The following is a 25467-nucleotide window of genomic DNA, read 5'->3' on the forward strand; positions in this document are numbered from 1 at the left end:
AGTGCCTAGGGGTCAGACAGCACCACCCCCACCTCTTGGGAGCAGAGCGAAGGACCTTTTGTGCATCACTTACTGTCTCAGAGCCTCAGTCTCTTCTTCTGTGCAGTGGGGTAATACTTTATGGTGGCTATCTACCAAGAGGCAGGGCTCAGACACATCTTTCTCAGGGCCTGAGCATGGGGGCCTCTGCAAGGCTGCCCTCTGCAGCCTGGTCTGGGTGCCTGGGGTCCCCACTCTAGGGCCCAGAGCTGGCGCCAGCAGGATTTAAGGACAGCATCCCCTCCTGCCCAGCATACCCGCTGAGCTGGCTCCTGTCCCCTGCAGGGCCAGAATGGACGAATAGTTATCCTCCCAGGTGAAGAAGGTGGCCTTGGCCATGGGCACATCCCTGTCAGATAAGGACACAGATCTGCTGACCATGGACGTGAGGCATCACAGTACTACCTGTTTCCAGACCGCCCTGGGACCGCCCCCTATGGGCGCAGGAGCCCCTAGGTTCAGGGAGGGCATGGGAACCATGGCCCCCACCCCAGGGCAGGAGTCTCCCTCTGGGCCCAGGCCCTGCTGGCTGATATGCCCATCCATTCCCAGGCTCCTTCAGCTACATCAAGTTCTTCCAGTACATGCAGAAGTTCCAGGCCTCAGGGCAGCTGGACAGCGTCATCTGCAAGGCCTTCCAGACCCTGGACAAGGACCAGAGCAGCTTCAGCGAGTGGAATGAGATAAAGTACAGCCAGAGCCAAGGACAGGGGGTCCTGAACCCTGGGGCCCTTCCAGCCTATGGCTACCATGCCCACCCCAGAAGACCTGCTACCCCTATGGTGCTCCAGCAGGCCTTGTAGGAGATGGGGCCAGGCCAGACGCAGCACTGCGCCCAGGCCCAGAGACCCTTCTGAAGCTGGGCCTCATTTTCCCCACTGTAAAGTGGGGAGCAAGCACCTCATAAACCATCAGGCAATGGACAGATGCCCCCTCAGTTCTAACCTGAGCCCACCCCTGGCCCTAAGTACACCCTGTCCACAATCCCCAGCAGGGGACCCACCACTGACGGATGAAGAGGCTGAGGCTGTGATCCAGGCGGCCAACACGGATGGGAGGATTGACTTCGAAGGTGGGGCAGCAGAGATGATAGGGGCAGAGGTACCTCTCAGGACCTTCCTGCCCCCCACCCCCCATCACTCACACTCAGGCAGTTAGCTCCATGTCCTGCGCCCATCTTGGTGCAGGGCTGACCAGCCTCCCCACGGCCAGGCATGGACCCCACCCCCCCAAAGCTTACAGCCCCCTGTGGTGGTCACCATCATCCCCAATTCACAGATGGGGAAGCTGAGTCTGGGGGATGCCAAGCAGGCTGAGGCATTTCACTGGGTCCAGGGGAGCTGCTGCAAGTTTCTGAGCAGAGGTGGGGGGGGCCTAAGCCGGCTTTGGTGAAGGTCAAGGGAACACAGAAGATGGGGGGGCAGGTTTCCTGAGATGCGCAGGAGGAGGTTTGAAGCAGGGACCAGGGCCTGAGAAGTTGCAGAGGTAGGTGCAGAAGGAAGGAGGTTGCCCAGGAGAAATGGCATTCGTGGGGCTTACAAGCCTTCCCTGGAGCTCCCCATGGCTGCCCTGGAGGTCTGCATCATCCTGCTGCCCACCCGCCCTCCCCAGATATTGACTCCAAGCCTGGAGGATGACCCTGGGAACAGGCAAACACAGGCCAGAGCCCCAGACAGAGTGGGGGTGGTGCCTGTCCCCACCACCCCAAGCCTTTACTTTCTGCCCTCAAACGCCAGCAAAACTTGACTTGTAGGTGGTCACGAAGCTTAACCGAGGAGCAGTCTGGCCAAGGGGTCCATTTAGGACAAGCCTCCCAGCCTCTCAAGACCTCGGTTTCCCCACTGAAGGTGGGACGGTCACAGGAGCACCTGTCTGAGGCTCTGAGGGGAGGGTCCATCGTAAGACCCAGGGTGGGTGAGCGCATCAACACCAAGAAGGCTGGACAGAGGGCACATGGAAGCAGCGCGGGGCACTTGGGCAGCCAAGTTCTGGTCCTTCCTCCTCCACACCCAGGACTCGGGAAGACAGGGTGCAGGGCTCTCCTGCACCGTGGTGTCCCCCGTCATAAAGGAGGCTTCCCATGGGGCCTGCAGGCCTTGGAGGGGTACAGCCAGGGGGTTATTTACTAGAAAATCTGTCTCCTGCTCTAGAATTTTCTGAGTTGATCAAAAAGGAGAACATTCCAAAGAAGAAGTAGCGCCACGCTCAGCTCCAGTCAGCCAAGTGTCCCCCAAGCAGCATCATGGGATTCGAGAGTGCCCCAGGGAGAAGGCCGTGGCAGTGGACACAGCGTGGGCCAGGAAAATGGAAGAAAAACAGCATGAAATGAATTGAAGTTCATGTATTTGTCAGGGGTGTGCAGCATCAGCTGGGACAGGGACAGGGACAGGGTCATGGGTCTCTGGGCGGCAGGTAGGGAGCAGATCGGTGCGGGGGGTGGGTACAGGAGTGAAAATGGGAGGCCGAGGGGTGGTGCGTCCAGCCTCTGCCCCTTCTTGTTCCTACACCTTTGGAGGGTGGTCTCTCCTCCAGCCCTGACCCCTCCCGGTTCAGCCCTCCCAACCCAGTGCTTTCTGGGCACAGACCTGCGCCACCCATCCCCATATACCCCCTGCCCCAGGCTCCACTGGGCTCTTCAAAGGTTGCTCACCAGGCTGGGTCCAAGGCCTCCTGGAGTCCACAGCGAGGGGACAGCATCAGCCCTGCCCTCTGGACAAGTCCAGGACTCAGATCTCTGCCTCCTCCTCCTCCCCATGAGACCCCCTCCCTTCTCTCCAAGCCCTGCCTCCTGGAGGAGTCCCCCCACCCCACCTGGCCTGCCCCAGCCACTGCTCCACCACACCCGCCCACCTGGCGGGCTCCCATCTTGCAGTTTCAGCATCTCTTTCTGGTATGGCAGACCCCTGTATCCATTCTGGCTACCTGACGCCCTGTGTCGTGGGATGGAGGCGTCTCAGACTGAACCTGCCAAAGGCTGAGCTCCCAGCTTCCTCCCGGAGCCCCACCCTTGGTCTTCCCATCTGTCAGAACTGTGTCGTTCCTTGGTTGCTCAGGCCGGGAGCCCCATGGTCACCATGCAGAGAGGGTGTGGGTGTGCTCCCCACTTCATCCTGGGGCTGGTGGCTGGGGGAGCACTGGGCCCCCATCTCAGCCCCCTGTGTCCACGGGGGTGTGATGGGTTCTCTCCTCACAGCTGCATGGGACTCCAAGGCCCTCTAGGATGGAGGAGTCACAGGTGGCTGGGTCACCCCAGCGTGAAGGCACCGCTCTCAGGAGCCCCAAGTGGGCTACTGCAGGAACAGCAGCCCATGAGCCAAAGAGCCAGCATCCTAGCTCCTCGCCCTTCCACACCCACCTGTAAGGTAACCCCACTGCCTCTGCCCTCCACATGCATCCAGAGCCCCATTCCCCCACCATCCAGGCCACCACCAGCTCTTGTCTGGATGACGACCCTGGGCCCCCAAATGCCCTCCCCACCTCCACCCTCCAACAATGCGCTCTCAACATAGCAGCCAGAGAGGTTCTTTTAAAATACAAGTCAAACCTGTCACTTCTCTTGGAACTTTCCAGAGGCTCCCCTCTCATGTAGTTGAACCAGATCCTTGGGATGCCTGCATGCTCCCTGACTTCAGACCCTCCCACCCCCACTGCAGACACACCAGCCTCCCCACTGCTATCCAACCAGGAGTCACGCTGCCCAAGAGCCTTTGGGTGGCTGTGCCTGGGCCTGCCACGCTTCCCTAGGTATCTGCATGACTAACTCCCTCATCTCCTGTTTTCCTCAAATGTCACATCTCAGAGAGGTCAGCCCTTACCCTGTTTCACATTCCACTCTCTTGCCCAGCATTCCACATTCTTGTTCTATTCTCTCCATAGCGCTCCCATCTCCTAATATGCCACATGCACACATGTCAGTCGCTTCAGTCATGTCTGACTCTTTGCGACCCTGCGGACCATAACCCAGCAGGTCCCTCTGTCCATGGGATTCTCCAGGCGTGAATACTGGTGTGGATTGCCATGCCCTTCTCCAGGGGATCTTCCCAACCCAGGGATCAAACCTGCGTCTCCTGCATTGGCAGGCAGGTTCTTTACCACTAGCGACAGCTGGTAAGCCCCTAACATAACACATCACTTGCTTATATATTGTTTATTATGAGCAAGCAAAGCAACATGAATTCTGAGATTCCAGAAGGGAAAACCCAAGAAGTGAGCCTGACACTGGCACAGGGTCCCTGCCAAGGTTTGAAATTGATTTAAGACACTTGCTCCTTGGAAGAAAAGCTATGACAAACCTACACATGTATTAAAAGGCAGAGCCATCACTTTGCCAACAAAGGTCTGTGTAGTCAAAGCTATGATTTTTCCAGTAGTCATGTATAGATGTGAGAGTCAGACCATAAAGAAGGCTGTGCTCCAAAGAATTGATGCTTTCAAACTGTGGTGCTGGAGAAGATTCTTGAGAGTCCCTTGGACAATAAGGAGATCAAACCAGTCAATCCTAAAGGAAATCAACCCTGAATATTCATTGGAAGGACTGACGCTAAAGCTGAAGCTCCAATACTTTAGCTACCTGATGTGAAGGGTCAACTCATTGGAAAAGACCCTGATTCTGGGAAACACTGAGGGCAGGAGGAGAAGAGGGCAACAGAGGATGAGATGATGGCATCACTGATTCAATGGAAATGAGTTTGAGCAAACTCCAGGGATGGTGAAGGACAAGGAAGCCTGGCATGCTGCTGTTCATGGGGTCGTAAAGAGTCAGACACGACTGAGCAACTGAACAACAGTGAGGGAGAGGCTGAGTGGCTGAGGAGGGTGTCCAGTAGTCTCCCAGGTCTTCAACATCTGCTAGAGAGGAGGGTCTTTGCTTGTGGATCCTATGGGGCTAGGAGTGAGGGGTGAGGACGGGGGTACCAGGTCAGTCCTCATGGAGACTGGAGCCCAGCCTCAGCCAGCCCCGTCCCTATCCTAACTGCTACCAGAGCAAAAGTAATTCCCCTGAACTGAGGTCCAAATTCAGCTCAATGCAGACCACACCTGACCACACCCATTCGTCTGCATGTTGTCTGTGGCTGGTTTCATGCTATGCTTAACTAGGTCACAGAAAGGCTTAAAAAAAATCGCAAAGATACAACATGCAAATGCCATGTAGAGAAAGTTGATGTGGCGGCTACCATCAGATGAAGGGTACTTTAAGGTAAGATGCACTGTTAGGCAAAGAGGGACGGTCTGTAAAGACAAAGGGTCAACTCACCAGGAAGACACACTGCTGTAAATTTGCACGCACCTACTAACATAGCCTCAGAATGCATAAAGTAAAAATGGGCCAACTAATATGAAAAAGAGATGATGCAAAATCACTGTTGGAAACTTTAGCATTCCTCTCTTAGGAACTGATACAGCAAGTAGGAAAGAAATCAGTAAGGATAAATCACAATGAATTAACCAGAGGAGCTAGAAAGCCAAGGAGATTTTCCTTTGGAGGCTGGAGCCTGAGAGACAACCCCCTACCCAGAGTACAGTGCCACCCAGCCCACAATCCCTACCCCAGGGAACAGGAATGGCATCTCAGTCCCCCTTCTTTGAGGCACACCTGAGCAGGTGGAACAGTCACAACAAGGCAGGCCCCCCCACCCTACCGCCACCATTGTAGCCTCTCAGGAACACATTTTCACCAGTTGGGATGTGTGAGATGCCACCACAAGGCCAATGGGCAGGTTATGGGCAGGACAGAGACCCCGGATGACACAAAGCCCCAAGCCAGTTAATGTCAGGAGCAAATTATTATGGCTGACAACAAAAACTTGAATAAAAGTAAAGTGAAGAGCTCAAATAATATTAGGTTGGTGCAATGTAATTGTGGTTTCAGACCATGAATTTTAAATTATAACTAGGCTCAAACACATCTTTATTAATCAAAACAGGAACCATCACAATCAACACATTTCTGCCAACGAGAAATAAGTTTGTTTATTCCCATAGCATAAAAATCCGTGCTTCAGATTTGATGAACTCTTACAAAGCATTCTCTGCCTCCTGTTGGTTGTGAAAGCATTCTCCCTGCAAAAAGTTGTCAAGACCCTTGAAGAAATGGTAGTTGGTTGGTGAGAGATCAGGTGAATATGGTGGACAGGGCAAAACTTTGTAGCCCAATTCATTCAACTTTTGAAGCGTTGGTTTTGTGACATGTAGTCGAATGTTGTTGTGCAGAAGAATTGGGACCTTGCTGTTGAACAATGCCAGCTGCAGACATTGTAGTTTTCAGTGCATCTCATCAATTTGCTGAGCGTACTTCTCAGATGTAATGGTTTCACCAAGATTCAAAAAGCTGTAGTGGATAAGATGGGCACAGACTACTACACATTGACTGTGACCTCTTTTGGTGCAAGGTTGGCTTTGGGAAGTGCTTTGCAGCTTCTTCTCAGTCCAACCACTGAGCTGGTCATCGCTGGTTGTCATATAAAATCCATTTTTTGTTGTACGTCACAGTCTGATCAAGAAATGATTGTTGTTGGGTAAAGTAAGAGAAGATGACATTTCAAAACAACAAATTTTTTTATTTGTGGTCAGCTCATGAGGCACCCACTTATCCAGCTTTCACCTTTCCAATTTGCTTCAAATGCTGAATGACCAGAAAATGGCTGACTGAGTTCTTCGGCAATTTCTCATGCACTTGTAAAAGGATCAGCTTCTATGATCCTCTCAGCTGGTCATTGTCAACTTCTGATGGCCAGCCCCTGCACGCCTCATCTTCAAGGCTCTCATCTCCTCTGCAAAACTTCTTGAACCACTCCTGCACTGTACATTTGTTAGGAGTTCCTGGGCCAAATGCATTGTTGATGTTGCAAGTTGTCTCTGTCATCTTACAACCCATTTTGAACTCAAATAAGAAAACTGCTCATATTTGCTTTCTGTCTAATATTATCTCCCTAGTCTAACATAAATATAAAATAAATAGCAAGTAATATCATCATATCAAAAAAAAGCAAGAAATGTGCATTATAATGATATATAACATAACTACATTTATTTAAGAATGTATTCCAATATCAAACAGCAACATTCAATAATGTAAAACCGCAATTACTTTTGCACCAACCTAATAGCAGAGGTGAGGGAGTGTAAGGGATGCAGAAATTAGTACAGAAGGGCACCCAGCCTGTTCTCTGAAGAGATAAATGAATGGATGGATGGATGGATGGATGGATGAACAAACAAATGAACAGATGAATGAAAAGCTGCAAATCAGGATCTGGGGAGTCAGGCACCATCTTCCTCATCAGAAAGCCACCACCATCCATTTCCTGGCTGCTTCTCTGGCTGTCAAGTAAGCCATCCCCCTGTCCCACCAACTCTGAAAGCCACCCCCAAGTGTCTGTCTTCCCTCGCTGAAAACCTCGCTTGCAAAAATACTGTAGTTTAGTAGTTTACAGTCTCCCCCTAGCAACTCCCAATAACAGCTTCAGCTAAAACTACATTTTGGGGGAGGATCAGAGGACCCAAAGGTGTGTCAGAACAGGCTGCTTCTCCCAGAGCTGGTCCCTACCCAGTCCCCAGGGCCCTTGGCCTGGAGACCAGCAAGCAGCCAGCTCCCTCTGCTTGTGTGGCTGCTTGTGGGGGAGGGGGCGGGACCAGCATCTGAAGCCAGAAGGGGCCATGCCCAGGGTGGCCCTGCTCTTTCACTGCTGCATCTGGCTCCAGCCCCAGGTTCTGCGAGCGACCAGCTCTGGCACAAAGGAAGGAAGCAGCTGTCCTGTGCAGATGAGGAAATTGGGGCCCTGACACCCCAAGGCAGGGACAGGGGTGCCAGGAGGGCCCTCAGGTCAGTGCTCCTGTGAGCTGCTTCAGGCCCGGGGGAGTCTGGCTCTGCCCTTGTGGCCATGTCAGCAAGAGCCCAAGCCCCAGGACCTTCTGAGAGTGCAGGAGGGTCACCACCTCCACCAGGGCCAGCCTATGCAACCCCACAAGTGCTGGCTCTCCCCCGTGGGCTGGTCTAGCACCCTCGGCCAGGGCAGTTGCGGTGACAGAGTGCCTGGCAGGAGGGTGGGGGAGGTGAGTCCCCAGAGGAGGAGCCTCCCCTTTGCTGCCCCCTAGCTCCCTTGCCCAGTCCTTCCAGGATAGGTCTCTACCCTTCTCAGGGCAAGGCTGGTCCAGGGCCCATTTCTCGAGGGCTCCAGGCTGTCACACCTCCAGGGAGTGTCCTGACTGGGGGAAGGAAGGACAGGGCCTCAGGGAGGCTGGCTGGTTCTCTAGCCATGAAAGCAAGAACAGCAGCCTGTGCAGGGGCTGGGGAGGAGGCTCAGAGCGCCTTCCCTGCAGGTGGGGGGGGTGCAGCAAGGGGGGACAGGTATCACAGATCTTGTCCAGGCCCAGGCCGGAACAGGGGGCCGTTCCCTCTGCTTGGGACCTGGGGCCCGAGCTGGGGAACCGCAGGGCCAGGCAGGAAACAGGGAGGTGGGGGAAGTCGAGAGCAGAGCTGGGTCAGGAACCCCACACCTGGACCCGAGGGGCCTCCATCCCCACCACCCCAGGCGCCGGACCAGGAGAGACGAGTCAGGGTCGCACAAAGTATTAAAAGACACCTCTTTACTGTTACCACGCAGCCTCGGTGTCCTGCAGGGCGGCCGCAGCCTGCTGCAGTCGGTGGTCACTTGGTGCTCGGAAATGGCCGCCTGCACTGCTCCAGCAGCTCCTCCAGGTGGTCAGCCCGCTTCATCGCGGCCTGCAACACCCGGTACACCCTGGTCAGGCCAGGGCCACCCCCACCTCACCCCACCAGGCCGGTCAGCCACGGGGACCCACCTGGTGCTGCTTCCGGAGGCTGCTCACGGCCTCCTCCTTCTTTGCCAGGGCCATCTTCACCCTGCGGGGGAGCGGACGGTGTGCGTCTGTGCGGTGTCCAAGCCAGACCCCCAGGCCGGCCTGCAGCTGAGTATGTCAGGGTGGGTGGTGGGAGGTCTCCACTCCCACCCCGCTCCCACCAAAGAGCAAGGGGAGCCACTGCCCGGCCCAGCCCATCCCAGTCCTGCTGACTGGGGCACTGTGTGGCCTGGAGGAGCTGACAACAGGATCTGTGACCCCACAGCTGACCCCACGTGAAGCCACGCCCTTTGGGAAGGGCTCCCTGCTGATAGGAGGCCAGGAAGCCCCCACCACATGCCTGCCTCAAAGAGCACCCACGGAGCAGGGGCGAGGGCCAGAGACCTGGGAAGGACTAAAGGATCGCTGGTGGGGAGGGGAGGAGAGGGGTCATCCTATTTGCACAGCACCCACTCCACCCAGTCCCCAGGGGCCAAGGGCCAGGGAGCTCCTCTCTGGACACCCATATGTGGGGCACCTGCCCTGGTGTGGGATGGCCGGGCTTCCTCCCACGCCCTGGGGCCAGCATCACACAGAGAGGACAACCGAGCCTCAAGAAGGGAGCCCCAGCTGTGGCTGACGGATGCATTCCACATCAGCGGGAAGGAGGGAGCGCAGTCGTTCACCGTCCTTGGCCCAGCATCCGCTTTGGAGCCACAGGGTCCTGCCTTTCTCCCCTGGCCCTGTGCTCCCCAGGACCCCTGTCAACCCAGCAGCCCACCTCCCGTGAACCTCCTCCAGCTCCGCTTGCTTTTCCCGTGTGAGCTGCTCCAGCTCGAGCCGCTGGCGGGCCCGCAGCTCAGCCAGCTCGGCCTTGACCTGCCGGTTCTCCTCTTCGGACGTCGCCAGCCGGTCGGCGAACTCCTGGCGAAGGACCTGGGCCAGGCTGCTGCGCTCTCCAGTCAGCTGCTCGTTCACCTGAGGGACATGGGGACGACAGGGACGGTGTGAGTGGATGGCGGTGACTGGGGGCCAGGGCTTGGGTGACTGACCCGCCCGCTCACCGCCTTCACGTCTGCCAGTTCCTTCTCCTTCTGTCGCACCAGGCCCTGCAGACGCACGTTCTCCCCTTCGGCCTCCCCGAGGCGCCCCTTCAGCTCCGCACACCGCTCCTGGAGCTTCCGCTCCGACTGCTCCAGCTCCGAGAGCTCCGCCTCATACTTATCCCGGAGGCGCTTGACCCTGGCGGCGGGAGGAGCTGGGTCAGGGGCAGTCCCGTGGCCCATCTCTGGGCCTTGCTCCGGGCTTCTCGGGGTCTCACCGGTTCTCCGCGGCCCGTTCGCTCTCCTCCCTGGCCTGCGTCATGTCGGCCTCCAGCCGGTGGATGACCAGCTCAATCTCCTTGTCCCGGCCTTTCCGCATCTCCTCCTTCAGCTCCCGTTCTCGGTTCAACAACCATGCTTCCTGCAGGGGAGGCAAAGGGGGCCTGGGAGAGGGCCAGCTGAGGGTGGACCTCACCTGTCCCCAGGGCTGAGGGCCATGTCCTGTCATCAGGACCCAGCAGGGGCCTGAGTGGGAGCTGTCGGCACAGCCTAGTTCTTCCCCCACTCGGAGACGGTGTCTGCTGCCAAACTGATCCTGATAAAAGAAGGGACCTCATCTGGCTGCTGAGGGCAGGGTGGGGCACCCACAGGGCCGGGGGGCCCCCATCCGGGGGTGAGAGCATCAGTGGGGCAGCCTCTTGGAAGGCAACCTGGAAATCCCACCAAGTTGAACATGCCACGCCCTCTGACTCAGTCAAGTCTGGGAATGTATCCCACAGATACGTGGCTGTGGGAATGGGACAGGGTGGCCACTGGGCCACTACTCAGGCTTTGTCCCCTGGTTGATGGCTTGTGTGGCCCTGGTGTGCCTTTCCACCACCACCTCCTTCCAGGACAGGAGAGCATGGTGGCACAGCCTATCTGAAGAAAGGCATGAGAGGGTAAGGAGAGACCTGCTCCCAAGTGGGCCCCTCACACTGGTTGTGGGTCAGCCTGTCAACTTTCAGAACAGTTACCTGTGCAAGGGGAGGGTGAGGAACATTCACCACCATCCTCTGGGGTCCACTCCAGTCCCCCCAGTTTCTCCCATGCCCATCTAGAAGTTCACTCAACTACAATCAGAATCACACCACCAACCCCAGGCAGCCAGAACCCACACCCGCCCAAAGGGAGGCCACCGACGTAGGGCCTACAGGCCTGCTTTGAGGCTGGGCAGGAGGGGAGAGGGAAGGAAGCCCCCACACCCTGCCGCGGCCTCACCCGCCTCCCACCTCCTTCTTGGCGGAGTTGGCTTCCCACATCTGTCTCTCCACCTCCAGCTGGTCCTTCAGGGTCTTCAGTTCCATCTGGGGGCAGGCAACAGTGTAACAGCAGCTTTGCCTGGCCCCTCCCCACCCAGAGCTGGCTCTGCCAGGGCCTGGACGGGCCTGAGGTCAAGCTGAGAGTTTGTGGTGAGCTAGCTGGGGAGACCCCTAGTGTGAAAGCAGGCTCAGCACAGTGCTTCAGGCAGCTGCTACCCTGGCAGCGGGGAAGCTGGTCCTGGTGGTTGCCCTTCTCCACCCCTGGTGGGCGCTTTCCTGCTAGGCGGGGTCCAGAGGGGTGGGGCGGGGCTGGGGGCGGGGCCTTGGAGGAAGGAGCCTGGTCAGGGTGGGGCCGGGGGCGGGGCGGGGCCGGGTGGGCGGGGCTGACCTGGTGCCTGCGCTCCTGCTCCTCTCTCCCCTTCTCAAACTCCGCCCTCAGGGCCCGGCCACCTGCCGAGCTGCTCTCCTCTAGCTGCCGCCTCAGCTCATCCAGCTCTGCCCGCTGCCTGCAGGTGAGCCGGAGTCAGTCCTGGGAGGCTAGATAAGGCTGGGCAGAGCAGGGTTGGGCAGGGCTAGGCCCCGCCCCGCGGTACCTGGCGGCCTGCTGGCCCAGCCGCTCCTTCTCCTCGGCAACCTCGTTGTAAAGCCGCCGCCGCTGCTGCTGCAGGGCCCGCTGCTCCTGCTCCAGGTGCTGCTCGAAGCTGTGGACACAGGACTCATTGGCAGGGCCTGGGGAGTGGGGCGGACACAGGAGGACCTCACACCACAGGGGCCCAGGGCAAGCGCAGCCAGGACAGGCTCAGAACGCACCAGTGGCCCCCCGCGCCGTCCATCCCAGCCGCCCCCCCAGAGCGCATCCTAGGAACTGAACTGCCCGGTACAGCTGCAGCTGCCCTGCCCCTTTGAGTCCTGAACTAACCCCCATCCCCCCAGATTTCTATGATCCTGGAGGGAGGCCGCCAGGAAGGAGGTACTGTTCACTCTGGGAGTCTGTGCACACCCCAGGCCTCGCTCCCCCACCCGTGTCCCCGGGACCCCCACCGCTGCTGGGCTCGCTCCCACTCCTGCCGGCCCAGCGCCTCCTTCTCCCGCTCCAGGTGCTCGCGGAGCTCCTCCGCCTGGCGCCCGTAGTGCTGCGCCGCGCGCTCCTCTGCCTGCAGCAGCTCTGTCGCGTGCAGACCCTTGAGCTTCTTTACCTCCTGCTTGTGCTTGGCGATCAGCTTCTGGATCTCAGGCTCCAGGCCTGGGGGTTGGGGGAGTACTGTGCTGCAGGGACCTCTGTCCACCACTGCACTGCAGGGGCCCTGCCCCATACCCGCCTTAACTGTGGGGCACCCCTGACCTCTGCCCATTGGAACACCAGGGCTGCGGACCAGCCACAAGACCCCCTCCAGGGGCTCCAGCCCGAAGCACAGCTGAGCCCACCAGTGCCCACAGCACTACTTCCTGACCGCTGCACTGAGGCTCCTCACTTGGTGCTCTGGCCTGCAGAGTCTTCCTAGAGGAAGGTGTCAATGCAGAGGAGGGTGCCCTGGGCAGGAGGGTCAAGCGTGGGCAGGCACAGTTGGGGCTGCCCCATCATTCCTTAGAGGGCTGAGTGGGGGAGGAGTGGCAGCCATCCTTCCCCCACCAAGACCACCCCCCCGTCACTCCCCTGGAAGCTGGAGGAGGCAAGAAGACCCATCAAAGGGAGCCTGGCCAAGGGAAGGCTAGGCCCCCAACCCGAACGGGGCCCTGTGTCAGGATGCTGGTCTGTGGCCAAGCTTGTGTGCCGCCAGCCTCCCCTGCTCCTCCCAGCCTTGAGCCAGTGGGGCCCCATCCCTGGGTCTCACTGCTTCCCAGGAAGTCTCCACACCACATGTGCAACTGGAACTACTGTCCTCACTCGAGACCCCCATGACTGCCCCGCCCACGTGGTGGCTCCCAGCACGATGGCCTCTACCTTTGACCGTGATCTCCTTGATCTTCCGGGTTTTCTCATTGATCCACTTCTCTCTGCGGACTTTCTCCGTGGCGCTCATGAGTTCTTTGAGTTTCTTAATCTCCTATCAACAAGGAAACAGGAGTCAACAGAGGAGCTGTAGGAAGCAGGAAGATGCAAGGACACCCTGCTCCTGGCCGCCCCATGGGTTTCAGGAGCAGCCTTTCAACAGTGACCATGGACAAAGCAGGAGGCATCAGGGACTGCGGTCCTTGTCTGATGAAAGCTGGGAGGAGTTAGTGGGGTCCCTCTGACCAGGGACCAGAGCTGTAGTAGGTCCCCGGTCACCTCCTCTGAACCCCACTTCCTTATCTGTGACACAGAAAGAGTCTCACAAGTCCCTTGGCCCCCGTGGCCAAGCTTTCGGGAAACAGCTAGGAGGCCGAGGAATGAGGCGCCGGGGGCCGCCTGTCCTGGGGTCCCTCCCACAGGGCCCATGAGGCCTGGGCCAGGTGGTGGGAGGGCAAAGGGCTCACCAGTTCATGCTGCTCCTGCAGCTGGGCCTCCCTGTCCTTGCGCCTTTGGTCCCCCAGCTTCAGCTCAGCCACCAGGGCCTCACACTTCTCGCCCAGAGCCTTCTTGTCTTCGATCAGCTGTGACCAGGGGTGGAAGTGAGGCTGCTGCCCTGTGGGGCCAGGAGACCCAGCCTCCCCTCACCTGGGAGGCCAGCACATCAAATCCTGAGCCTCGCTTCCCTCCCTGGTCTGAGGGAGGATCCTGGGTCCTGGGGAGCACGCACATGGACAAGGGCAACAGCTGCCCAGGCCCTCAGTCCCCCTGGGACCTGGCTGGTGTCAGCAGAGTTCGGACAGTGATGGTGCCTTGGCTACAGGGCTCTGACTATGGCCACACCAGGAGCTTCCTGGAACGGGGGTCATTCTGTCAACCCCGTCACCCGGCCTGGGAGAAAGGCCTGCCCACTGCCTGCGAAGGTGTCTCCATGAAGCCCTCAGGAGGGCACCCAGCCTCATTGAGGACTCCAGGCAGACCCCTGATTTGCAGACACCTATGACCACCAAGCAGAGTGTGGCTCATGGTCACTGGAGCCCACTTGGTTCCTCTGGGCTCTGTCCTCTCTTCACGGACCCCTCACACAGAGTTTTCCTCAGAAAAGGACCCAACGGGAGCTCCGCTGAGCACAGGGTGGGTGTGAAGCTTCCACCACCCTGGCAGGGGAGCTCTGGCTGCCCTGCCAGCCCCAGCAGACCAGGGGTGGCCTCCCCAGGACACAGGGAGGTTCAGAGTCTGTCCTGCTGGATGTGTCCCCAGGCCCCCAGAGGACCAACTGGTCCTGAGTGACCCCACATGGCCGGGCCCCCCCAGACGTGCTCTGCCCACCTGCTCCTGTTGCCTGCCCACCATGCTGGATCAAGGAGCGTGGCCATGGGCCGAGGGAGGGTTATGGCTGTGGGGCGCATCACTGGGGGCAGGGGGGGGCAACACCGTGGGGCTGGTATACGTTGGACCCGCCCTGGTCCCCACAGAGGGAGCTGCTGTCTGTTTCTACAGAGGGAGAAGGAGGCCCACAGGGGAGGCCTGTGGGTCCAGGAATGTCCACCAAGCCCGAGCTGGTCTAGAACCCAGTCCTGTCCTCCTCCTGACCGCCTTGCCGAGCCCTGCCTCCCAGGCAGCGCCACCTGGTCGATGAAAGATAGGTGCCGCTGTATGGTGGCCTCGTAGTGCTCCTTCTGCTGCCGCAGCTGCCGGCCCAGCTCCCGCTCCGTCTCTTTGACCCGCCGGAAGGTGAGGTCTCGCTGCTGTGCCTGTAGCGGGTGTGGGAGAAGAGACGGAGACGAGGCCCTCAAGGGTCAGGCCAGGGGCTTGCTCTGGCTCGGGCCCCGGGGACAGACGCAGTGCCGGTGGGGACGTTACCAGCGCTCTCTGCAGTAGCACCATTGCCTGCTTCTTCTCCTCCACCTCCAGCTGCAGTCGCATCACTGATGTGCTGACCTCGGATGCAGGCTCCAGGCGCCCCAGCCCCTCCTCCGGCATGGGCCCCTGTGAACGTGGCTATGTCAGGCAGGCCATGGTCACGCGCTGATGACCTGCTGTCCCCCCTGGAGACCCCTTCCACACCTGAGGGGCTGAGGCCGGCCGGCCCTGCCCAGACTTCTCCATCTCGTCCAGGAAGTTCATGATGCTCTGCAGTTTGGCCTCTGAAAGCAGGGTCCCATCCTCAGGGGGGCCAGCGGCTGCACTCAGCTTCCCAAATTTCTCCAGGTTGTCCGCTGTCAGGGAGCTGGCATCGTCCTCCTGCGTGGGAGGGGTGCAGTGTTAGGGGCTGTTGGGACAGCCGAGGACTCTGGGCCGGCCTTCCAGAAGCTGCTCAGGGTCCCCCGGGGTAGAGGAAGGCCTGGTCTGGAGGGAGGGCCTCTCAAGCTGCCCAGACCCTGGCAGGGGGTACCACTGGCAGAGAGGCGGTACCCACCCCACCTCCGCCCCTAGGTTATTCTGAGGGTCCTAACCCTTAGTGAACCCTGGGATAACTGGGGAGATTCAATCAGGTCCCATCTGGCCCTCGTTAGGGTCCTTACTAGAGCAGAGAGGAGCCTGGTGGACTTCCCTGGCCCCCAAAGCACCCCTGGGATCTGGATGGGCAGTGCCAGGACCCGTGGTCACCTCATCGGTCCAGGCATATTTGTCCTTGTGGTAGGCCTGGGGGCAGGGCAGCGGTTCAGGTTCCTGCTCCAGCAGCTTCAGCGTGTCCAGCAGCTCGTCCAGGGTTGCCTTTGACTTGGCCCTGCTCCCAGCAGGGCCCATGCCCTCCAGGCCCTCACCAGGCACGTCCTGGAGCCTGGCATCCTGTAGAAGATTGGGCCGTTAGAGGCAGAGACCACCAGAGAACAGAAGGGTGAAGCTTTCTCCACGTGAGCACGTGCCTGCCCAGCCATGGAGACTAGGCTCGACGTCCCCCACCCCGGCTCCCTGACCCACCTCCAGGATAACAAAAAGGGTGGCTTGGTGGGAGGGGTCTCCAGAGGCTGGAGGCTTTGGCGAATGCCTAACCTGAGCTTCCAGCTCTTTTCTATGGGCCTGTAGAGGTGCCACCCCAGCATCCATGAACACCCAGCAGGATTCCAGAGCAACCATTGAGACCCCTGCCCTCCGCTGGATCGACAAGACCCAATCTGGGTGGCCTTTCCTGGTGTGAGTGACCCCACGGCCAGGGAGGGACAGCAAAGAGGCAGGTGCCAACCACCCCGGCACTGACGCATCCCAGAGCCAAAGGTGGGCAGGGTGGGTGGGAAGGGATGTGCCGAGACCTGAGGCTTGTCCTCGGAGAGCTGCTGGGGCTCTGGGGACGAGCCAAGGGCAGGCTGGCCAGCGTCCTCTAAGCCTGCAGTGCGGAACCTGGCCCCTGCACAACAGAACACAGCGTCAGCCCACCAGGGGGCTGCAGACATGGAGGAGCCCTTGGGAAGAAGCAAGGCACGGGGGAGGCAGGCCTGGGGCAGCACATGCCACAGTGGACCTCATGGAGCAGTGGGGACACAGGGGAGCCCTGACCTTCTGGAGTGAGAGGTCAGGGAGCTGATGCAGCTGCTCTGAAAGGACCCTGTGTCCAGCTCCAGAGTAACTGGGACAGGAGTGGAGGAGCAGGGCCTGGGGTCTGCTGAGAGCAGCACCCCTCATTCATGAGTGTAAGCTGCCAACGAGGCAATGGCACAGGGCGCCAGGGGATGTTGGCAGAGGCTGCACCTTCTTAGCCAGGAGCCTTCCTGAGGGAGAGGGATGCGGAGGGCTGGGGAGGTCTGGACAGGGGGCATCTGACTTCAGGGATAACTCCAGGAGGTGTCACCATATTGGGGAGCCCACACACAGAGCCGAAGGCAGTGGTGGGTGGACGGCAGGGCAGCCTCTGGGCTCTCAGCCCTGCTCACCAGTGTTATTGGCCTTGTGGGTCTGCTGAGCGGTGCTCCCTGGCCTCACGGCTGGCTCCTGAGTAGGCTGGGGCTTCTCCGTCTCCCCCGTTCCCTTCAGCAGCCCAAGGTCAGCATTGCCTGATTTCTGGGCTCGCTTCTGCTGCAGTTCCTGTCGTGGGGAGCCCCTGTGAGCAGCCGGGGCCAGGGGAGAAGGCAACTCCTCTTCCTGCCCCCAGTCACACTGCCCAAGGCCCCGTGCCCAGAGTCTCAGGGAAGGGGGCGGGGGGCCCCCAGGAGCACAAGTGGTCTTGGCACAAGGGGGTCCCCCCTCAGCACCAGGCTTCCCATGCGGCTCAGGCCACCCCCTCACTTGGATGGCTGCCCTCCGAGCCTGGCGCGCCTTCTCCTCCCGAGCCTTCCTCCTGGCTGCCTCTCTCTGTTGGTGTTGGTCCAGGAGGGTCCCCTCTCCCAGGCGCTGCCGCTGCCCCTGAAGAAGCCAAGCCACAGTGCGTTTGACTGGAGAGATGGGGTGGCCCCATCCTGCCATTTCTTTGCCCCACAGAGGACAAGCCCCCCTCTCTCAGGTGGCCACTGGCTCCTGCAGGTGGGAGATGGCTTTGCATCCCAGCCAGAAACCACCCCACATTTCAGCAGGGGTGACCCAGCACCCAGGTCCTGTGACCGAGCAATTCAGGAGGGAGGAAGCTGGGCCCCCAGATGAAGTGGCCTCATGGGGCAAGTCTAGGTTCAAGCCCACTGGCCAGAAACGCTGCCATACACAGCTGGACCCCTGGGATTCATGCCCACCCCACAGAGTGTGGCTCACACACCCACACTGACCTCTCGCTTGGATGCCAGCAGGCGCTCCAGGCAGGCGGCTCCAGCCCGGCGCCGCTGCACCTGGTGTCGGTACCAGCGTTGGATGGTGACAGCGGCCTGGTTCACCTGGTGGATGAACCTGCCAGAGAGCGGAGTCAGGATGGAGGCGGCTGAGTCACAGCCTCCCTCCCTGGGTCTCCAGGAGGCCCGGTGGGCAGAGAAGCGGCAGTGCACGCGGCCCTTCTTCAAGTGCTGGCGTTCCCCAGGGAAATGGAAAAGCTCATCCGCACAGACTATTCACGATCGATAGAAACCGAAAGGAACCCAAAGGCCCACTACCACCTGTGGGCGAACGCTGTGTGCTCCTGATGGTGACACTACTCAGAGACAAAGAGCAACAAGTCAGAGACCCTGCCGGCTGAGCACAGGAGGCCACAGGCTGGGGGTCCATGCATGGCCCACCAGGGAAGGCAAGCTATGGGGGACAGGCTGGTGTGGCCAGGGTCTTGGCCAGGAGGGGCTGGGTGAGAGACGTATGAGGGGATCCCAGGGTAGGGGTGATGTTGTTCCAACTACACACACATCGAATTCATAAACCTGTGCCCTCAGAGGGGCATCCTGTTGTGTGTGAATTATACTCAGTAAAGCGGGTTAAACACAAAGCCTTCACCTGGGCTCTTGGGACCCCTTGTCGATTCACTTGGCAAAGGCTAATGGACCATACAGGATGTGAGTGGTCACCAGCCATGGAACATGCACCCAGAGGGGTGTCCCAATGGGGACACCCAGGCCTTGCCCAGCTCCTCCCGCTCGTCCACTTCCAGGGCCTGGTTCTGAGCTCTGTTGGGACAGCCGTGATGACTGCTCAGCCAGGTGGGGCTCTCAAAGCCCAGGCTCTGATCACTATGTGGTTCCTGACCAAGCACAACGTCACAGACATGTAGAAGCAGAAGATCCTGCCGCGCCCACACACCGCCCTCCCCCGTGGCCAGATTCCAGGGGCAGACCCATCAGTGTTGTGACCTTTGCAGTTTTATATCTTCCTTCTGTTTAGTGTTTTTTTACTTAGCAGTTTACTGAAGTGATTACATATTTATAAAACTCACCCATTCAGAATATACCATTCAATGATTTTTAGTAAATTTAGAGAGCTGTATTATCACCAGCATGATCCAGTTCTAGAATGTTTCCACTGATCCTAAAAGACCCCCTCTGCACTCCTCTGGCCCCAGTCAGCCACTGCTCTACTTTCTAATTCTGTAGATTTACCTTTTTGAGGCTTTGTATAAAAAAAACTGTACAACATGTGGTCTTTTCAGCCTGCATCATCTTAAAACAATTCTTACATGGACATTTCTCTCCCTGGCACCTCAGGCCTCCTCCCAGCCCTGGCCATGGTCACCTCTCAGCCTCCTCCTCGGTCACCTCCTTCCGTCTTAGCAGGCTGGCAGTACCCCCTGAGTTATTCTGGACCACGTGGTTGCTGCGGGCCACGTTCTTCTGCGGCTTCCCGAGGCTGCTGCCCTCACCCTCGTCTGTGGCTGCCTTGATGATGTTGCTGACCGGGAGGGAGGAGAAAGGTTCATGGCTGCCTGACCCGGCCCCCTCTCCCAGCCTCCAGAGGACGGCTCTGTTTGTGGCTTTAGGAGCCACCTCGGCCTTGTCCTGGGGCCTGAAGACCCCAGGAGCAGGTGAGGTCCTGTTCCGACGTGCTGGTCATCCTCAGGGTCACCTACTCCCCCACCAGGGCCCATCTGGTGGCACCCAGGGTTAAAGAGCACCACACTTAACACAGCAGGCTCGCAGAGTGGGATAGTGACTTGGGACCCACAGGCCGTCCCTGACCTGAGCATGCTATGCACTGAACACACGGGTGAGGGACTGGGGCGGGGCTGCTCTGCTCAGCCTGCTCAAGGTTCGCCTTGGCTTCGGTTTCAGGTGGGGACTGGAGACTTGCGGGGCAGCTGTGGTTTCCTCAGTGGAACCCCAGATAAAGATGAGCCTGGGCGTGCCTGTGCAGCCTTACTTGAGGGAGGGAGCCGTGTGGTTGGAGCTCTTGGGGGGCGGCGGCACCTTTTCTGATGGGGTGTAGTGATTGTGCACCATGGTGGTGACGCAGTTGCCCACGGCACCCTTGTTGCTCCTGCCGGGAGAGAGGGGGTGTGGGTGGTTTCAGGCTCTGGAAAGGACCCCCCCCATTCACATAGCTGGTGCCAGGGCTCACTGTGACACTATCCCAGTGTGCCTGCCGGGCCCCCTCCACGGCCACCATGCCCAAAAGTGGGGCCCATCTCGACCCAGGGAAGCTCCATCAGGGTGTTCTGCCAAGTGGAACCCAAAGTGTGAGGGTGTAGCCAACGCACCTGTTGTTGGCGGTGAAGTTGGGGGCCAGGGGCACCGTGCACTCTCTCCTCCTCGGGCCCACTGGCACGTCGAGGGCTCCAGGACTCTGGGCATCGGATGGCAAGGTAAAGGCCCTGGGCCGGTCATCCTATCCATGCACACAGGCAACAGTCCATCACCCCGCTGCACACGCCTCTGACGTGGGGCCCCTGCCCTGCCCCCACCGCCTCACCCACACATGGGGAGCTGTGAGATGACCCAGGGGCTGGGACGGTCTTTGCTCCTCCTCACACTGACCACTGTGGTCAAAGCTGGCTAACTAACACTGATGCCCCCTGCCCCCCACCAGCCTGTTCCACAGGGCAGCGAGAACAAAGTCGGAACCAGGCATCAGCCCCAATGAAACAGCGTGACGGCCTGTCGACTCAGCTCAGCTGCAGCCTCACCAGCACATTCCACGTGGCTCCCTTCTCACTGGAGGCTTTGCTCAGACTGGCTGGCCTTTTTCTCCCACTGGGGCTGCCCTCGAAGAGAGTCAGGAAGTCAGGGGGCTCTGCCGGCCTGAGTCACAGAGGGGATGGCAAGCAAGGTCAGTCACGGGGCCTGGGGAGCCCAGCTCCAGGAATCCAGATGGCAACTCATCTTACGAGGGGACAGGAGGGGCCAGGTCACTGACGGGATCTCCCACTCCAAAGCTTGCAGCATGAAATATCACTTCTCAGCCCCACTCTGACAACCACGCCCAGAAGAGGCGCTCACACCCTGTCCTGTGGCCACCATGACAGCCCCAGGGGAAGCACAACAAAGACAAGGGAGCAGGCAGGGCGGGTGGGCAGCAGCCTTGAGGTTCACATCTCTGCGCGGGAAATGACAAAGATTCATCCTGCCTGCCTTGCCCCGGGCTGGCCCCCAGTCCAGCCAGTGCTCACACCGGTGAGGCTGGGAGAAGGACTGACCGAGGCAGGGGAGAGCAGGATGGGAGTACCTGGGGGGGTCAGAGGTTACCTGAGGGGGCTGGGCCACGCCTGGTTGGCTTGTGGTTGGTTGACCTGCGTGGCGCTATTAGATCTGCGAAGGTTGTTGATGGCCCGGGAGCCTCCGGGCCCTGGGTTCTCCTGCAAAAAGGAGAGAAGCAACTGACTGTGTGGCTGAGGTTTCAGACCCTAGTGAGTCCCCTCAGGGCCAGGCCAGGCTTGCACACAGATTGAATGAGAGGCTCTCCTAGGTCACACGTAGGCAGGTGAGCAGGTGACAGGTGGGCGGGGGAACACCCTGGGGGCCCTGGGTTAGACCTGCTGAGGCGGGGCAGGTCCCCAGCCTCTCACATGAAATGGGAGCGCCTCACCCCTGGCAGGTGGAAGGTCCAAGGGGAGGCGTGTGACGCCTGCCCAGGCACCACAGCAAAGGCTACCGTCCTCCTCATCACCTTCTCACCAATGAGCCTGGCTGTTCACTACCCACGGCAGCTCTCGTCCCAAAGTTCCTGCTGCCGTCCAGCTGCCCACCTGCCACCTACTGCCTGCCCTGCATGGGGAGCTCCTCCTTCCCCACACATCAACCTCATTTACAGAGGAATCACACAAATCCAAATGTTGCTGGAACAGGAGGGATGGAGGGCTTGGCGCTGGCAGGATCTAGACTCTATGTAGGGCCAGGTGACCCTAGCAGTGACCTCTTGGTGAATCAGCTCCCTGGTCTATGAGCCAGAGTCCTTCCTGCCCCCGGATAGCCCCAGGGATGAATGGACAATGGACATGAAGGTGCCTGCCGAGGTGTGCAGCTCACCCAGGAGTCAGACGCCACTCCAAGACAGGGGGCCCTGAACAGCCCCCAGACCTGACACCCAGCTCTGATACGCACCAGCGTCTTCCTCCTTGGCTCACTGCCAGTGACCACGGAGATGGAGCGGGTGATGGGCTTGGTGGTGGAAGCACTACTGGGGCGCCGGTTCATGGGTGGAGGGAGGCCTGTCAGACTCAAGTCCACGCCTTCCAGGCTGCCCTCGGGGCCACTGAGGGCCCTGGAGCCTTTCATGGTGGACAAGTGGCCCTGAGAAGAGAATAAGGGAGGTGAGGAGGCATCCTCCGAGGAACCAGGTGGTGCGCACACCCTCTCCAGCTCGGTCGCAAGGGCCCAGGGCTGCGGGTCTGAGTCTGCATGCCACTCAGCATCCCAGAGGCCTGCCGTGCCCACCACCCTTGTCGCTCGGTGGCGTTCTCCTTATCAGGAGCAGAAGTGAGTGGCAGAGCAGGACGCTGAGCATTAACAGCAAAAGGAGGCCCTCCTGGGGTCAAGAAGACCCTCCCTGGAAGGGCACTGCCGGTGGTGACCCTGGGCTGCTGAAAGTCATGGGTATGAGTCCCCGTTTCGTGACAGGAACTCTACCTGCCTGGGCCTCATATTCTTCATCTGTAGATGGGCCTCATATTCCTCATCTGTAAAATGGGCCTTCAAAAGTGCCTCCTCACAGGATTATCATGAGGTTCAGACAAGAGGGCCATGAGCCTGGCCTGTGGTTAGCACCCCACAGGTGATTTTCAAACTGGAACTTGTTAAAGCCCCTAAAGTTATCTGGCCATGGAACACCCTCCGTCTCCTTAGAACCATCCAGAATACCCACGAGCTCCTGGGAGGCAGCATCTGCTCTCGTGTCCAGGTTCCCCTCCTCCCCTCCTACGGTGGCACTTCCACAGTGTCCCTTGCTGGCCCTTCTCCATCCAACTGCTCAGCCCTGGGCCGCTCCCCTCCACCCTAGGGGACAGCCTCTGGCCTCCTGGCGTCAAACACCATCTCTGCATGGCTGGTTCCCACAGGCATAGCTCTCACCCCCTTATCCTCTAGTTCCCAGCTTAGCTGACCATGCAGTACATGGCACCTCAGACCCAAACAGACTTCTGACTGCCACCTCCAGCTGCCCCTCCCCAGCGGGCATCTTCTGAAACTAACTCAGACCAAAAATTCAGGTCTCATCCTGACCTGTTCCTCCTCTCACCTCCGCACCTGCCCCCTCAGGCACCCAACTGGTGCCCCTTTCCCATCAGTCCCTTCCCTCCACAACCCCTGTCTGAGCCCCCATCTCCTCAAACTGAACAACCACAGCACCTCTCCTCTGGCCCTGCCTGACCAGCCCTGCATCTCCCCACACAGCAGCCTCAGCTGATCTTTCTGAACCGGGTCTCAGATCAGAGTGGGAGGACACTCAGGCAGGGGGAATAAAGTCACCAGACCTAGACTGAGAATAACACCCCTCAGACCTGACCCCGCTCTCTGTGACCTCCTCACTGCCTCCCTTTCCCACCTTTGATCTGCTTGAGACCCTTCCCTGGGATGTCATGAGCACCATCCCCCCGCCACCTTCATGCAGAGGACTGCCTGTCCCTGTCACTCCTCACTCCCTCATCCTGCTTCACTTGCCTCCCTTGGCCACTTGCCCACACAGGTTGGTCTGTGCACTGCCTGATGCCCTCGTAAGAATGTAAGGTCCATGAGGGTGGGGACTCTGCAACCCCAGAATCTGGCATGTGGCACGTGCTCAGGTAACCAGAGATGAGCTGGCACCAGGAGTGACCAGAAAAGAATAAGCATAGCCCTCCATGCCATGGAGGACTCTGGTGGGCCAGTGGGCACACACCATTGTCACCCAGGGTCAGCGCTACATCCTCCTTCAGCCCCAACACCCACAGCAGAGGCTTTGGCCCCTACTCTCCAGAGTGAAGGCAGAGGCTGTCCCTGCCACTCACTAGGCCCGTGTCCTCGGGTATGTGTTTCCGGTAGTGTGAGTGAAATCTAACACCCTCCTCTCCTCAAGGCACCAGCCACACCCAGCCTAACTGGGTCCACTCGAGGGGCTGGCACCCTTGAGCAGCAAGGAGTGTGGGGGGCTCTGGGATGGTAAACAAAGACTCTCCGTGGAACCCTCCAGACTAGACCTCATCTTGCATATAGAGGTGTCCCTCCCAGGATCTGAAGGTGGTGTCCAGAGTCTCCACCTGGACCCCTCAGAATGAACTGTCCCAGAACCCCAGGAAGCTTCCCTGCGGGTAGCTCCCCATGTCCCTGGGGTTTGGCTCAAGGTAGGGAGATCATCCTCCCAGGAAGGCGATAGGAGCTCATGGGTCCTGGGGCATGAGCCCCTCCTCACCTGTGTGGGAGCACTGAGGGGCCCTTACCTGCACCTTCCCCCTCACCTGGGCACCCTCAACTGCACAAGAATCCCCTTCACTTGCATGAACCCCTTCACCTGTGTGAGTGCCAGGCCCCCTCACCTGCGCTGGCCTCCCCACCTAGGCGGGCCCAGGACCACCTCACCGGCACGAGGCCCACTCGCCGGCACATTCCACCTCACCTGCACAGCCCGCGATGCCCTTCCCTGCGCGGGCCAGGGATCCCTTCATCTGCGTGGACCAGCCCTTGTGCGCGAGTCCTGGACCCTTTTCACCTGCAGGGGCCACCCCCAACTGCACAGGGACCCTCTCACCTGCGTGAGTCGGGCCTGGACTCGGGGCCTGTAGGACCGAACGTCGATGGATGCGCGGGGCCCTCCAAGTGGAGACACGGGGAGCCCAGGCTTCGGGCCGACGACCTCGGGATCTCGCGCCCTCGCGCCCCCGGCCCCGGTGCCGACTACGAGGCCCGGTGACAATGAAGCGGTCGGGCGAGCGGCGGCAGCTAGCAACCAAACAGCCTGGCACCTCCTCCCCGTCCGTCACGGAGGCCCGCCTTTCCTGCTCGCGCCTCTTCTGGATTGGTCCTCTGGCCGCCCACTCCGGACGTCCCGGAAGTTCATTGGGTGACTCGGCTGTCCTTCGAGAAGTTCAAGCGTGGGAGGAGCCGCAGGGAGCTGGGGTGGGGCCTGTGGTGGCGGCGGGCTGCCGATTGGATATGGCCACAGGAGGAGGGGTCTCAGCTGCGGTGGGGGCGGGCCCTAGGAGGAGCCTCTGAGGAGGGGTGGGCGAGGAGGAGAAAGGGGGACGGTGCGTGAGGAGGGCAGTAGAGCGCGCGGGGTAGCTCCGCGCTTCTTCTTATCGTGGGCCCAGCCAGCCTTCCGGGCTCCAACTCAGTCTCAAGGCCGGGCCGTCCCCCTGGCTCCCATGTCGTCCCGCGGATCCCACGCGGTCCCTGGGCTCTCGCGCGGTACCCGAGCTCCCTCCTTGCCCAGACCCGCCTGGACACCTGGGTCCAGTTACCCTCTGAAAGCTCCGTTTTGGGGTCTGGACCCGCGAGTCCCAGGGAGGCCCGCCTGTGAAGCTGTCAATAAGGGGCCCATCCTCGGGCGACCC

At 59.6% G+C, this 25467-nt stretch overlaps 2 protein-coding genes across 2 annotated transcripts; one reads left to right on the forward strand and one right to left on the reverse strand.

Moving 5' to 3' along the window:
* Window positions 1-331: 331 nt before the first annotated feature.
* PVALEF (parvalbumin like EF-hand containing) lies at window positions 332-2236 on the forward strand. The gene is given in 5 exon segments (XM_065910505.1): window positions 332-437; window positions 592-752; window positions 1008-1039; window positions 1041-1111; window positions 2190-2236. Coding segments are annotated over 5 exon segments (417 nt in total).
* Window positions 2237-2948: 712 nt separating this feature from the next.
* Window positions 2949-24867, reverse strand: CEP131 (centrosomal protein 131). Its single transcript, XM_065909075.1, has 27 exons — window positions 24666-24867; window positions 22049-22237; window positions 21194-21303; window positions 20635-20749; window positions 20209-20336; window positions 19872-19988; window positions 19248-19403; window positions 17867-17984; window positions 17397-17513; window positions 17045-17195; window positions 16427-16521; window positions 15783-15965; window positions 15240-15416; window positions 15036-15161; window positions 14801-14926; window positions 13640-13756; window positions 13125-13227; window positions 12224-12425; window positions 11776-11883; window positions 11571-11688; window positions 11153-11227; window positions 10160-10302; window positions 9903-10080; window positions 9620-9816; window positions 8842-8902; window positions 8622-8761; window positions 2949-2969 (listed from the first exon to the last, which is right to left on the reverse strand). Exons 2-26 carry the CDS (start codon window positions 22220-22222, stop codon window positions 8687-8689), a joined length of 3270 nt encoding a protein of 1089 aa, XP_065765147.1. The 5' UTR covers window positions 22223-22237; window positions 24666-24867; the 3' UTR covers window positions 2949-2969; window positions 8622-8686.
* Window positions 24868-25467: the final 600 nt, after the last annotated feature.

The sequence above is a fragment of the Muntiacus reevesi genome, chromosome 18, assembly GCF_963930625.1.
Source record: "Muntiacus reevesi chromosome 18, mMunRee1.1, whole genome shotgun sequence".
NCBI classification, from domain to species: domain Eukaryota; kingdom Metazoa; phylum Chordata; class Mammalia; order Artiodactyla; family Cervidae; genus Muntiacus; species Muntiacus reevesi.